The 13,237-nt window shown below is 39.7% G+C and overlaps 1 protein-coding gene across 1 annotated transcript; it reads left to right on the plus strand.

Moving 5' to 3' along the window:
• The first annotated feature begins 3,715 nt into the window (after nt 1-3,715).
• LOC125779932 (uncharacterized) lies at nt 3,716-4,956 on the plus strand. Its single transcript, XM_049461134.1, has 3 exons — nt 3,716-4,179; nt 4,232-4,558; nt 4,636-4,956. Exons 1-3 carry the CDS (start codon nt 4,060-4,062, stop codon nt 4,825-4,827), a joined length of 639 nt encoding a protein of 212 aa, XP_049317091.1. The 5' UTR covers nt 3,716-4,059; the 3' UTR covers nt 4,828-4,956.
• Nucleotides 4,957-13,237: the final 8,281 nt, after the last annotated feature.

The raw sequence follows: 13,237 nt of genomic DNA on the forward strand, positions 1-13,237 counted from the left end.
GTGCGTCAGCGGCCTTGCATCTATGCATGTTGGCTTGTAAGATCTTCATCTGTTTCGGTAGTTCCTATATACCGAACATTTGGCGGAGCCCGGGATGTGATCGGCTTGTTCGTGTTTAGCCTCTTCGCAAAGGCAGCATGAAGGAGGCTTTGTGCACTCTTTCAGTTTGTGCCCTGGTTGGCCGCATTTTATGCAAACACCTTGACCTCTTCTATCGGGCCCTTTGCAGTCCCAGGCTAAGTGCCCTGGTCCGAAGCACCGGAAGCACCTTTTGGGGGTTTCTTTTAGCCGTAGTCTGCAATTAACCCATCCAATCTTGATGCGTGCCTGTCGCATCAGTGTGTCTGCCCTGTCTTGGTCCAGCGTTATATATGCCCTTACCTGCTCCCTTGTGTTGGGAGCAGTTATATTAATTGATAGGTCTTCAGTGGGGTCCTGTAGTGCTTCTTTGACAGCCACTGCAACTTCCTCTTTTGTTGTGAGCGAGTCGAGGTCTCTGATTTCTATGGTAGCCTTAGTTTTGAGGTCGGCGACAGTTGCAGTCTCTTTAAGTGTGGACTTAAGTGCCTCACAGAAGCTGGCCTTTGTGGACTGTCCCTTCTCTAGCTCTAGTAATAGGGCCCCGGCTCTTGTTTTGCGGATCCCCTTGATCTTGACCTCTGCTTCTTTAGGATCTACCTTGCTACGGATATTCTTGAGGACTTCGGCGTAGCTATTCCCTTCAGCTGGTTTTATTATAACGGCCTCTGTTTGTCGTTTAGGTCTATTGTTTCCTTTCTGGCTTGCAGCCACGTTGTTGGTTTGTTGCCTCTTGTTTGCGTTTTTGTGCGCTTCTTCGCTCGTTCCTTCTTTTGCGTGGGTCTGTCTGGATTTTTTAGACAAAACTTTTTGCCACTGGCCGTCGTTTTCGTGACGTGGTCGCACTGTTTCTCGCGGCTCCACAGGGCTTGTTGCACGGCGCTTCGAGGTTGCTGACTCGGGAGTCGTGATGCGTCTGCTTAGATGTGCTCGCCTTTTTTCATTTTCTGCAGTGAGCCAGTTCCTGCGGTAGCTCTTTATGACGTCGAAGAGTTCGTCTAGCTGTGCCGTTCCATTCTTGACGTCCATGCTGACATTCTTTTGTTTTGCCATCGCCAACTTCATTTTATGCACTATACCTTTGCACTTTTCTAGGGACTCCTCTTCTGCCCGTCTCATTTGGGTGATGTACTCTTGTTTCGGCGAGTTTTGAGTTCCTTCTTTAGTGGCAGCTGGGGTGCTCTTCCCTTCTCCTTGTTTTGCCGGTGCTGCTTGTGTGACCGGAGTCTCCCTTGAGACTGTCTTTTCTCCAATTTTGTCTGGCTGTTTTGGAGTAGCGATAAGTACGGGGGATCTAAGTACCCTACTGCTTCTACGGAAGACTGTCCCGTATTCCTCTTCTTGTCCATCTTTGTTCTGTTGTTCTTTTTGTTGGGATTTTTGTTGTTGTTGCGGTGTGTTCATTTTATTCTATTGGGTCTCCGCTTCAAGCCGCTATCTCCGCACGTTGTAACAGTCGCCCTTAAAGAACCCCGTGGTTATCTATGCAAGCAGGGAGGCCACGCGAGGGTTGACACAAGTCCTTATGGGAGCCTGTGTTCAGAGCCAGGTTCGGGCACGAATCAGGAGCTCGTCTCAACTGAACCTGTACGGCCAAAGAAATTTTGGCGACGTGCATTGAACGTACTTGAAGACCTGCCATGGTTTTAACGAGACGGAGGTGAGAGCAGTATTAGCCTGCCAGCCATTTCGATAAGATATCACTCCTATCTACTGAGGTGGCAGAATACTGTCCTCCCCAGCCCTTTGTCAATCTGATCCGAATCGGTTTTCCAGTACACCATAATCAGAATTTTACTGGTCTCCATTCTGATGGGCTTTTGCCCAGATTTTTTCGTCGTCTTCTGTTCCCTCGTTGCTTTGTTGCCTCCCTCTCTTGGGTAGGGTCTCCCTCGGTGCAACCCCGGTGGGGGTTGTGGACGCTTATTTTAAGGCGGCATCTTTTCGCCTCTTCGCGGGAGGTTCATTGGGCGCGTGAGGCGTTTTGAGCCAAGCCCTCCTCTCCTGCAGCTCTTGGTCGGGGGCTGCGTATTACTATTCGCAGCTAACCTACTTAACGTAGGCCGTCCACTATCCGCCAGCTGTGACCCCGGTAGTAGCCTGAGCTCAGCCTTACCCTTAATATTAATATTAAGAGGTGCCTCATCGACATTTTCGATTTCCCATATAAATAACACAGGAAATTTTGTTTTTTTTTTTTTGTTTGGATTTTTAATGTACACAAACAAATAATTGGTAAGCGAGAATCAACACTTATTCTTATAGGAAATTTACCGATCTACAAAAAATTTTAATCGTTTAATAATATCAATTTATTAAGTACTTAATTTAAACAAAAACTTTGAACTTTACTCTGTGTGATTGATGACTAAGAAACATTAATCGTTGCCTGAAAAAATAGTGTGTTTTATTTGCTCCTGACTGTTAGCCATTTTCCAGAGCCATTTTTCAGTAATTTTTCGATTGCAATACAACTTTTTATTTCATATCTCTTACATATTGATTATTTCAAAATTAAACTAAAGTCTTTTTGTTACAATCGGGAAATTTTTTGTTGGTGATTTTTAACAACTTGCCCTTTATTTTTCAGGCATCTTCATACTATTTTGTCAACAATTTTTATATCTTCTAACACGTTTTCCTTCAAAGCAGATTTTACGGCTTTTCTTATCATAAAGCAACTGAAATTTATTAAACTGTTATATTTCATATTTTTTTGACTTGCTTTAAATAATTTTAAATTCCTCATATTAGTAGTACCACTACAGCTGCCCGCAATTCTAATCTAAAAAAAATTTCCAAAGGGTAATTAATCTGTAGAAAAGTCGCTATCGCGCTATGCAAGTTTTTTTTTTTTAATTTGAAAAATGGCGCCGGTTGGAATAAAAAGTATCGAAGTTAGCTCTTTTTTCGACAGTTTTTCGTGGAGTATGATTTCGAAAAAAGCTTAGATAGCGCGATAAAAATGTTCTCTCCAAATCGGAACTACATATCGTCTTTTCCTTTGAAAGTGGAAGTCGCTTTGAAAAACACCATTTTGAGATAAACGCGTTTAATGATTGTCTCGCTCGGTTTCCCACTCTGTTCCTTTTCTACAAAAAACGCTGTAGCGACCAAATAATTTGATATTCGATTTTAAAATTTGAGATAATTCTTATAACAGTACATGCAATCCGATAATGCAGCAAAAGAATTCAATTTTTCGAAAATTTGACACTGAGACTATCCTTTAAATAATTATCGTTTCCGTTTGCATCCGTAAATGTTTCGCAGAATATAGTCATCTAAAGCATCCTAAAATCTTCCCTCAAAACGATTCTATATCAGAAATAAATCTGACTTTCCATCTGCTGTTAGCCCTCGTATGGACTGTGACAATTTGGAATTTTATGATACTGAATTCTATGAATTAAAAGAAATTACTTCTGGAATGTTTTCTGTCGATACAACAACAATTTTTGCATTTTAATTTTGTATATCGGAAATATCAAGATTTATAGGAAAGGGCATCTTGCTCTAACTAACTAATAAAGTAACAAGTTCTTTCCATTCACCGTATTTGAAGTTTTCTATTCGCATTACATTAGTAGATAGATAATAAATGAATGGAGTTTGCACAGTGACTTACACCCCTATTCTGTGCTTTGACAAATTAATAAAATATTGACAATTAACTCAAATATTTATCAAGCGAGATATATTTTGGTATTCTGTGGCAATCTTGTTAAAAGTAAAAGCTTCAATTCGTAAAGCTTTCCCCACACGTATGGTGAACAAAATAATGTAAATAGAAAACAGCTGATTTCTATTCAAATCAAAATTCTATTCGTTAAAATGGACTGTTCTGCAACGTAAGTTTTCAAATTTTAGTTATTAAGAAAATTTATAATTTAACTTTTATTTGGTAGTAAACCCAAACTCGATAGAGCTACGCACGAGCAACTGGAGGCATATGTTTCGTTTTGCCAAGCACACCCAGAAATGGGTACGGGGAAAAATTGCCCAAAAACGCCTCAACAGATGAAGGAGTTGTGGCAGCAGCTGGCAGATGAGCTTAATTCGTGCAGAGGACCAACACGAAGTGCTGCAAAATGGAAAGAGGTAACATTTTAGTTTATGTTTCGTTTATTTATTATATTGTGTTAATTTGTAGACGTTAGGCGTTTGGAAAAGCCAACTGCGCGCTCGTGCAAGGCGGTTGAAAATGAACCAAAGGCTCACAGGTGGAGGTCCAAGTTCCAAACCGATGACGAACTTTGAGGAAATGGCTTTGTCTACATTCGGTTCGGCTGCTGTAGATGGGGTACAAAATGTGCAAAGCCTAGGTTTAAAGCCAATTGAGCAAAGTGATGAATGCGCAATTTCTTCACCCATGGGTAGTCCTCTACAGATATGCAGTCAGGTAGATGCAACCCCAAATCCCGAACACCATCCAGCAAGTCCATCGACACCACCTACGCATCTTAGCTTGGAAAACCAGGTAAGTTTTCATTATGATATAATTACAAAATATATACCTTTTTTTTGCAATTTCTTATTACGTTTTTTTCTTTTAAGGATGCATCAACTTCGGTGCTATCACGAAAGGCACGTAATAAGCTTATCAGCACTTTGATAGCTGATATATCAAAAAGGAATGCTGCTGAGGAAGAGAGGCGACGGGAGCATCGTGAAATGATGCAGGCCATTCAAGGCCTAACTAGTTCTATAACAGAACTAATAAAATCGATTTCTAATAATGTAAAATAATATATATAATAATATAATAATATATAAGTTTAATTAAAATTGAAATAACGTATGTGTAATATTTTTATTTAATTAATATTTATTGAATTTAATAAGTTTGGTTTTTTGTTTTATAATAGAATAAAAAAATGGAATGCAAATTTCAATTTGTTTTCTTTTAACAAAAAGGATAAATAAATAATGGAAGTAAGTAGTGTATTTCGAAAGTCGAATTGTGAGAACATTTATATATGTACATAAGTATATGGATTGGCTTCTGTATATATATAACTAAAGAGTTGATATATATCTTGATCTTGTTCTTTCACCTTCGCGCATGTACTGTGAAGAGTTATAATCATTAATTGGAGAATCAAAGTCTTCTGCAACCCCGTCATCTATTTCGTTGAACGTAATGCCTGCTTTCGTCATTATATTATGCAATATAACGCAAGTACTAACAAACAAAGCGGAAGTTTCGTGTGAATAATGTAGAACTCGGTGCTTCAACAAACATCTGAAGCGAGATTTTAAAACACCAAATGCTCTCTCTATGCAGTTTCTTGCAGAACCATGTAATTTGTTGTATTTTTGCTCTTTATGGGTATTAGGTGATCCCACTGGTGTTAAAAGCCACGGTTCTAGAGGATAACCTTGATCGCCAAGAATTTACAAATGTGAAATATAATCTGTGATCGCAAACCTAAAAAACAATGCATTGAAAAATTGCATTGGCATATATGTATGTGCATGCAAAAACAAAACTTACTGCTTCAACATTGATACTGTAGAATCCTTTTCTAATTAAATATAAATTAAGAGGACGTTCGACATTATTTGATGGTGGAGCAATGATAGCAATATGCGTGCAGTCAATTGCTCCTATGGTGCTTTTTATTCCAAATTTTCTAAAAAATCTGGAATATATTTCAAATAAATTAGCATATTATTATTTGTATTACAATAATACTTGCCCCGTTTTTATAAAAGTTTCTTCCTCTATTGAACTGGGAAACTTTATTTCTCCTCCCTTCACCTTCACAATAAGTTTTGCTACAGCTCGCACACTTCTCGAAAGGGATGACTGACTCATGGGCAAGTTGACGTTGTTACCTACACATTTCTGATATGATCCGTGTCCAAAGAAGTTCAAAGCTGCTAGAACCCTTACAGTTAAAGGTAGTGACGTTTTCTGATTATCATGTGGGGCCAGTTCATCAATTAGGCGGCGGCAAATTTCACGAGTTAATCGAAAATTTTGCACAAAGGTATTCTCGCTCAAAGAAAATGGATTGCTATCGTCGCGTAAACTTTTTAAATGCCGTGCGCGATTCCTATTCTCACAATTTTCATCTTCGCTTAACAATAATAACAAAAGTAAAATATCTTCCATTTTCACAACAAGATGCACAATCTGATATTTAATTCGTAACGAGCACTGCTGTCAAGAGCATTTGACAACTTAACAACTTATAAAGAAAAGAGCTTTTTATTTCAGACACAGAATACCAACTGCTTGATAAATTTAAAAATTTGACAAATTAGAAATATGTTGAATTTGTCAAGTGCACAGAATAGGGGTGTTGAGGTCTATTGCGCCCTCACCTAAGTCAAAGCGACTTTCATAGTCCCAGAATATTGATGAGTTCTAATATACTGCTGGTCCTATAGTGGCGATGTGATCGCTATTATGCTAAAGGCAGGCATGTGGTTTCCGTACTACAATGTGTACTACAGTAAAAGCTCTGGAAACCATGTACGAGCATAGTGACACTCATATGGTATCTATGAATTTGAAAAAGTAAATATTTCTACGTGTGTTGAAAAGGACCAAAGAATATAAAGAGTGAATTTTAACGAAAGGGATTTGTAACAGCATGTTTTAAATTTTTGATTTTTTGACAAAATATTGTACAATAATAACAACAAATTGTAGGCCAAAAACAGCTAAAAACTATTGTAATTACTTTTGATTTATATAAATAATCATTAGCGTACGTAAACTTTTTTGATATAAATTATGCCCATTTTAAGCTTTAGCATTAATTTTTTTTATTTGTTTAAAAACAAATTTTTTGATACGCTTAATTTAATGTTACACAAAATTTATTCATTTAAAACTAATAAACGTGTCGTATTTTAATAGAACTAGGTGTATGTAAACTTTATTGGTCCACTATAGTAGTAGATGTCTATATTTAGCATTAGGAAACATGGAGCCAAAGGCCTTAATCCTGAGTGTACAGGATTACTGCGCATTCTATCGCCAGATGTTCCGGAGTGTATGGGCTCCATGGCGCAGAACCGGCAGTTTGCACAAGAAACAAGCCCATTCGCGTTACCCGAAAGGATGATCACCCATTATATAAAATTATAAACTTAGACGGATTTATAAGAACCAGAAAAAGGTTGTGAACGAAAGTTTAAAAATTCAAAATTTTTTTAATTGCATTCTGTTCTAGTATATGATATTTATACTGGTTTCAGTTTGTTTAAATGAGTTAAGCATCCACCCCCTCTACTCGGTAAAACTAGCACATCCTAATGCTGCACCGCAATTCACCACAGCTGATGACACTACAGCACAACTCAACACATCTGTACGCCAACCCACTCAACAAAAAGGATGGGCAACGGGAAAGCATGCTCAATTCGTCACATACAATTCGATCATCAACTACGTTCTATACTAAGCCGCGTCAACGCACCGTATAATTGGAACCTCGCCAGATTTCGTCTTAACCCATTTCCTGTGAGCGATCAACTCGATTTAGCAACAATTTCACAGTGCGATTTAAATTTATAGTATTTACAATTGTATTGTATTTAAAAAATAAAACAAATTAAAGTGATTGGTACCACCAATAACCTGCGTACTTTCATTTTCTTCGCGGGTGTAAGTGGGATTTGAAAACCCAAATAAACTGCAGAAATAACCACAATTATTATTTTAAAAGTTTTTAAAACAGCAGCTGAAGGATAATTAATTTATCTGTTGGAGTAGAACTCTAAAGCTTAAAATTTTCTGCCCAAAAATTTGCATTCAGTTCAGTTATTGCCTACGAAAAAATGAATAAATATTAAAATGGACAATATACTTTAAGGTGATAATGACATAAATGCTTGGATATAACTAATGTGCTATGCATGCAACAACCTTCGTGATCTCGAAAATCCATTGGAACTTCGGAGCATCCAATAAACCAAAGTTTTATTGACAAAGATATTAAAGAAACGTTTTTGCAGATTCATTTTCGTTTAAATATAGAATTATTTTGGTTTTTCTGACAAATGATATTGTTACGAATTTACTGCTTGCTAGTTCACTTTGTTAGGTTCGTATCTCTGGATTGACAAATAAAATCGACACTGTTTAATTTAATTCAACAACTCTTTATTTCACAACTCGTCTACACTATAGCAGTTTACTCTTAGCACTGATTGATTACGTTGGCGCTGCCACGGCTTATATAGCCACGCACTTCTCGCTGATGCCGACGTGTCCTTCTAGAATATCGCGTCTGGAAATTACCAGAACATACGGCTATAGGGCGCCAGACGCAAGCAGACAGTCGCGGCGCCAGACTCAGCAATTGTTTAACTAGACAAGCAGACAGTGCGGCGCCAGATGTCTACAACAAGACAAATGCTATTCCATATACCTACAGCTATTGTTCATAATCAGGGATGCATATAGTAATACAAATACAACTTAATACTACTTTTGTAACACTGCCCTCCACTAAAGCCTAATCGTCCCGATTAGGCACAAATCCTCTTGAACCAAATGGGGCGAACCTCTCCAAATGTACTACTTTCATTTTACATCGTGCTTTTCCATTTCTTTGTATGCGGTATACCACGTCATTAAGTCGTTTCATCACCATATAGGGTCCTTCCCAGGCTGTCTGCAGTTTCGGGGACAAGCCTTTCTTTCGAAGTGGATTGTACAACAGGACCAGATCACCTTCTTCGAAACCTTTTGAATTTGCCGCTTGATCGAGCCGGTCCTTCATCTTATTGCTCATCAGATGCGTATGCTGTTTTACCATTAGATGCAATTCATTCATTTCTTCCTTTAAGGCAGAATAATAATCTCCATCATTTCTTACAGCTGTCGGATTCGTTCCAAACTTAAGATCAGCAGGGAGTCGCAGATCAGATCCGAAAATAATCTTTGCTGGCGTGTAACCAGTTGTCTCGTGCTTCGCTGAACGATACGCCAGCAGGAACATCTGGATGCACTTGTCCCAATTCCGTTGATCTTTATCGACGATTTTCCGCAGATGTTCTTCGAGCGTTCGGTTGAATCTCTCTACCATCCCATCTGATTGTGGGTGTAACGCTGTTGTCCGTGTCTTGTGGATGCCCAATAATGTACAGACTTCTTGGAAAATGGAAGATTCGAAATTCCTGCCTTGATCTGAGTGTAATTCGACGGGCACTCCGAACCTTGTTATCCAATTTTCTACAAACGCTTCGGCTACTGTCTTCGCTTCTTGGTTTGGTAAGGCATATACTTCTGGCCATTTACTGAAATAGTCCATGACAACCAGTAGATATTTGTTTCCGGCCGTACTGGTTGGGAACGGACCTGCAACATCCATTGCGACTCGTTCAAATGGTGATCCCACGTTGTACTGTTGTAGCCTACCGCGACTTTTGGCTTTAGGACCTTTAGCTGCCATGCACTCTACGCAATTACTTATCCATTCTGCTATGAAATCTCGACAACCGATCCAGTAGAACCGTTGTTTAATCTTCTCTATAGTTTTGTAATTCCAAGGTGCCCTCCCCTAGGTCCATTGTGATATTCTTTCAATACTTTCGGGATCATGGACTTCGGTACTATGATCAGCAGACGAGACTGTTTACCATCTTCGCTTTCCCAGGTACGATGAAGGTATCCATTAACGAGGTTTATGCTGTTCCATTGGGCCCAATATGCTTTTGCTGTTGGACTCTCGTTACTTATTTGTTCCTTTGGTGGTCGTACCCCATTTTCTTTGGCTATTATCAGCTTTGCAAGATCAGGGTCCTCCAGCTGATTGATTCTGATGCGGTGAGGAGTCCAATCATCTTCAGGTTCTATATTCAGTAATCGCACGTCGATTATACCTTCTTTTCCCTCTGATTTGGAGCAATGTTTACATTCCAGTGGACAAGGGCGACGTGATAATGCATCCGCATTTTTGTGGTGAATCCCCTTTCGATGTTCCGTTTCGAAGTCGTAATTCTGTAATCTTTCGATCCATCGTGCAATTTGGCCTTCCGGATTCTTAAACTGTAATAACCATTTTAATGCTGCATGATCAGTCCTCAGCAAGAATCGTTGTCCATACAAATACTTGTGGAAATGTTTTACACATTCCACCACAGCTAGTAGTTCTTTTCGCGTCACACAGTAGTTTTTCTCTGGTTTCCCGAGCACTATGCTGTAATACCCAATTACTCTTTCTTGTCCGTCGATGAACTGAGACAGGACACCTCCAATTCCATAAGCGCTCGCATCTGTATCCAGGATGAATTTCTTTCCAGGTATTGGATAAGCTAACATCGGCGCCGTACAAAGTAGTTCTTTCAGCTGCTCAAATGCTTTTTCTTGTTCCAACTGCCATACAAACGGGCGATTCTTCTTGGTTAAATCATGTAAACTTCTAGCCACGTTCGCAAATCCAGCTAAAAAACGGCGGTAATACGTGCATAAGCCAAGGAAGCTGCGGAGTTCATGTATGTTGGTGGGTCGAGGCCAATCTTTCACTGCTTTTATTTTTCCTTCCTCGGTGTGAATTCCCTCAGTTGACACTTTATGTCCGAGATATGTGACCTGCTTCTTCCATAATGAACACTTTTTGGGATTCAAGCGTAATCCGACTGATGCTATTCGCTGAAATACTTCCTCTAGATTTTTCAGATGATCATCAAAACTTTTTCCCATGATGATAATGTCATCAAGATACACCAAACATGTCTTCCAGTTGAGTCCTTTTAACACATGTTCCATCAGTCGCTCGAACGTTGCAGGCGCATTACATAACCCAAATGGCATCACAGAGAATTCCCATAACCCGTCGCCCATACTGAAAGCGGTCTTTTCACGGTCAAATTCATCAATCTCGACTTGCCAATATCCACTTTGTAGATCTAATGTAGAAAACCATTTCGCTCCAGACAAGGTGTCTAATGTATCGTCGATTCTTGGTAGAGGATAACTGTCTTTCTTTGTGACATCATTCAACTTCCTATAATCTACGCAGAAACGGGTGCTACCATCTTTCTTTTTAACTAAGACGATAGGTGAGCTCCATGGACTTATTGAAGGTTCGATTACACCGTTTTTGTGCATGTCTTCGATAATTTTGTTAGCATCCTCACGTGGAACCCTACGCGGAGCTTGTCGGATTGGTTTAGCGTCTCCAGTATTTATGCGATGTTTGACAATGCCGGTTCTTCCTGTGTTTCCTTCGTTTGCAAATATGGATGCGTATTTTTCTAATAGTTTTTCTGTTTTTAATTTTTCATTTCCATGCAGTTCGTTCAGTAAATTATTTAGGAGTGTAGGACTTATCTGCTGTGGCTCAATAGTAGGCTTCTGTTCTGACCGTTCGCATCGTGCTATTGCACTTACATTCTGGCACTGTCCAATTACTGCTCCTTTCTTCAGCCTTATAGGCGTGTTGAATTCATTCACTACTCTGACCGGAATGGTGGCGTCTTCTCTAGTTTTCACAAGCGTTCTTCCTACCAATATGGGTGTATCTATTTTTGTTGGTTCCACAATCCACAACTCTTCAGTCCCACCTCCTCCATTCACTTTAGCCCATACAATCGCCTCAGATTTTGGTGGAATACTCTGGTTATCATCAACAATCACCCTCTTACTTTCAACGTTGGTCACATATTCGGTGTTTATAGGCATCTCCATGTTCTGGCAAAACAGCATTTGCTTGTTTAAATCCAAAGTAACCCCGTGATCAATCATGAAATCTACTCCCATTATAATTTCATCCGTGATTTCTGCTACGATGAAGGTGTGATTAACTTCCAGGGTACCAATCATCACTTCGCAAAACACTTTTCCCGCGACAGCTGCTTCCTCCCCGGTGGCCGTTCGAAGCTTGCAACCGACTAATGGTTCAACCGTTCCTCTTACCACATCCGGTCGGATAATTGAATGTGTGGCACCAGTATCCAAAGTAAGCGTTGACAGTCGTCCATTAACGATGCCGTTGATAGTAAGATTGTTGTCATGGCGACCTATTTGTGATATCGAGATGGCGGAGCAAATAGTTGTGGGAACCAGCTCACGCCCCTTTGAACTGTTCCGTTTTAGTTTAACGACTTGTGAGATGTGGATGCCTCGTCCTCGTTATCTGTTGGTTGTTTCCGTTTTGATGGGCTTACTTTTATATTGCAATTTCGGGCAAAGTGACCCGCTTTTGCACAGTTGAAACATCTTCCTGTTGTATTTACTCGCGGTGTAGCAATTGCCTTCAGAGTCTTCAATATTTCTTCCATCAGCGCCGGTTGTTCCATTTCAACCCTTTGTACTTTGTGTGCTGGTTTACTTAGTAGAGAAGCTGTTTCCTGTGTGAGGGCGTGCGAAACCGTTTCAGCAAACGTTCTTTTTGGCAATGCATATGTGGCGCGTTTGGTGTCCACATCACGAATTCCATTTATGAAGCTTTGAATTTTTACCCTCTCAATGTAATCCACAGGTGCATCTGCATTTGCCAAATGAGCCAGTCGTTCTATTTCAGTTGCGAACTCTTGCAATGACTCGTTCATTTTCTGACCCCTATTTTGCAGTTCGATCTGGTATATTTGTTTCCGGTGCTCACTACCATATCGTCTTTCTATCGCACTCATCTGAGGCATTAGTTGTCCCGTTCACAGTCTGGAATAGTCTGAAGGATTTCTGCCGCAGGTCCTTTCAATGATACAAACAAGGACGCTACTTTGTCCGCTGCATTCCAATTATTGGCCATTGCTGTCTTTTCAAACTGAAGTTTGAAAATTTGAAATGGAATACTTCCATCGAATGTGGGCGCCTTCAATCTTGGATTATTTGTTGATGGTGCAGGGCCATGGCAGTTGCAGTTCTCGCATCCGATTACTCAAATGAAGAACTTCTGATTTCAAATTTTCTTCGTCATTTTTTAACGTGCTTAATTCGTCTTCCAATTTTGAAACTTTCTCTTGCACTTGTGTATTACTTTCTGTAATCTGTTGTACCAAACGCTTTTCTAACTGCGTATTATTTTCAGTTAGTGTATTATTACACGAGGCGACAAAAGTTGCTAATTCTCGGGCGACTCTCTTTTGCTGTCGCCCATTACCTTCACACGAGCAACTTGTGTTGCGCAACTCTGTTCGAGTTTTTTTTCTCATTCTCTTTCACTTTACTTTAACCCATTGTCTACTCTTTACT

Source organism: Bactrocera dorsalis, unplaced genomic scaffold (genome assembly GCF_023373825.1).
Source record: "Bactrocera dorsalis isolate Fly_Bdor unplaced genomic scaffold, ASM2337382v1 BdCtg008, whole genome shotgun sequence".
NCBI lineage: Eukaryota > Metazoa > Arthropoda > Insecta > Diptera > Tephritidae > Bactrocera > Bactrocera dorsalis.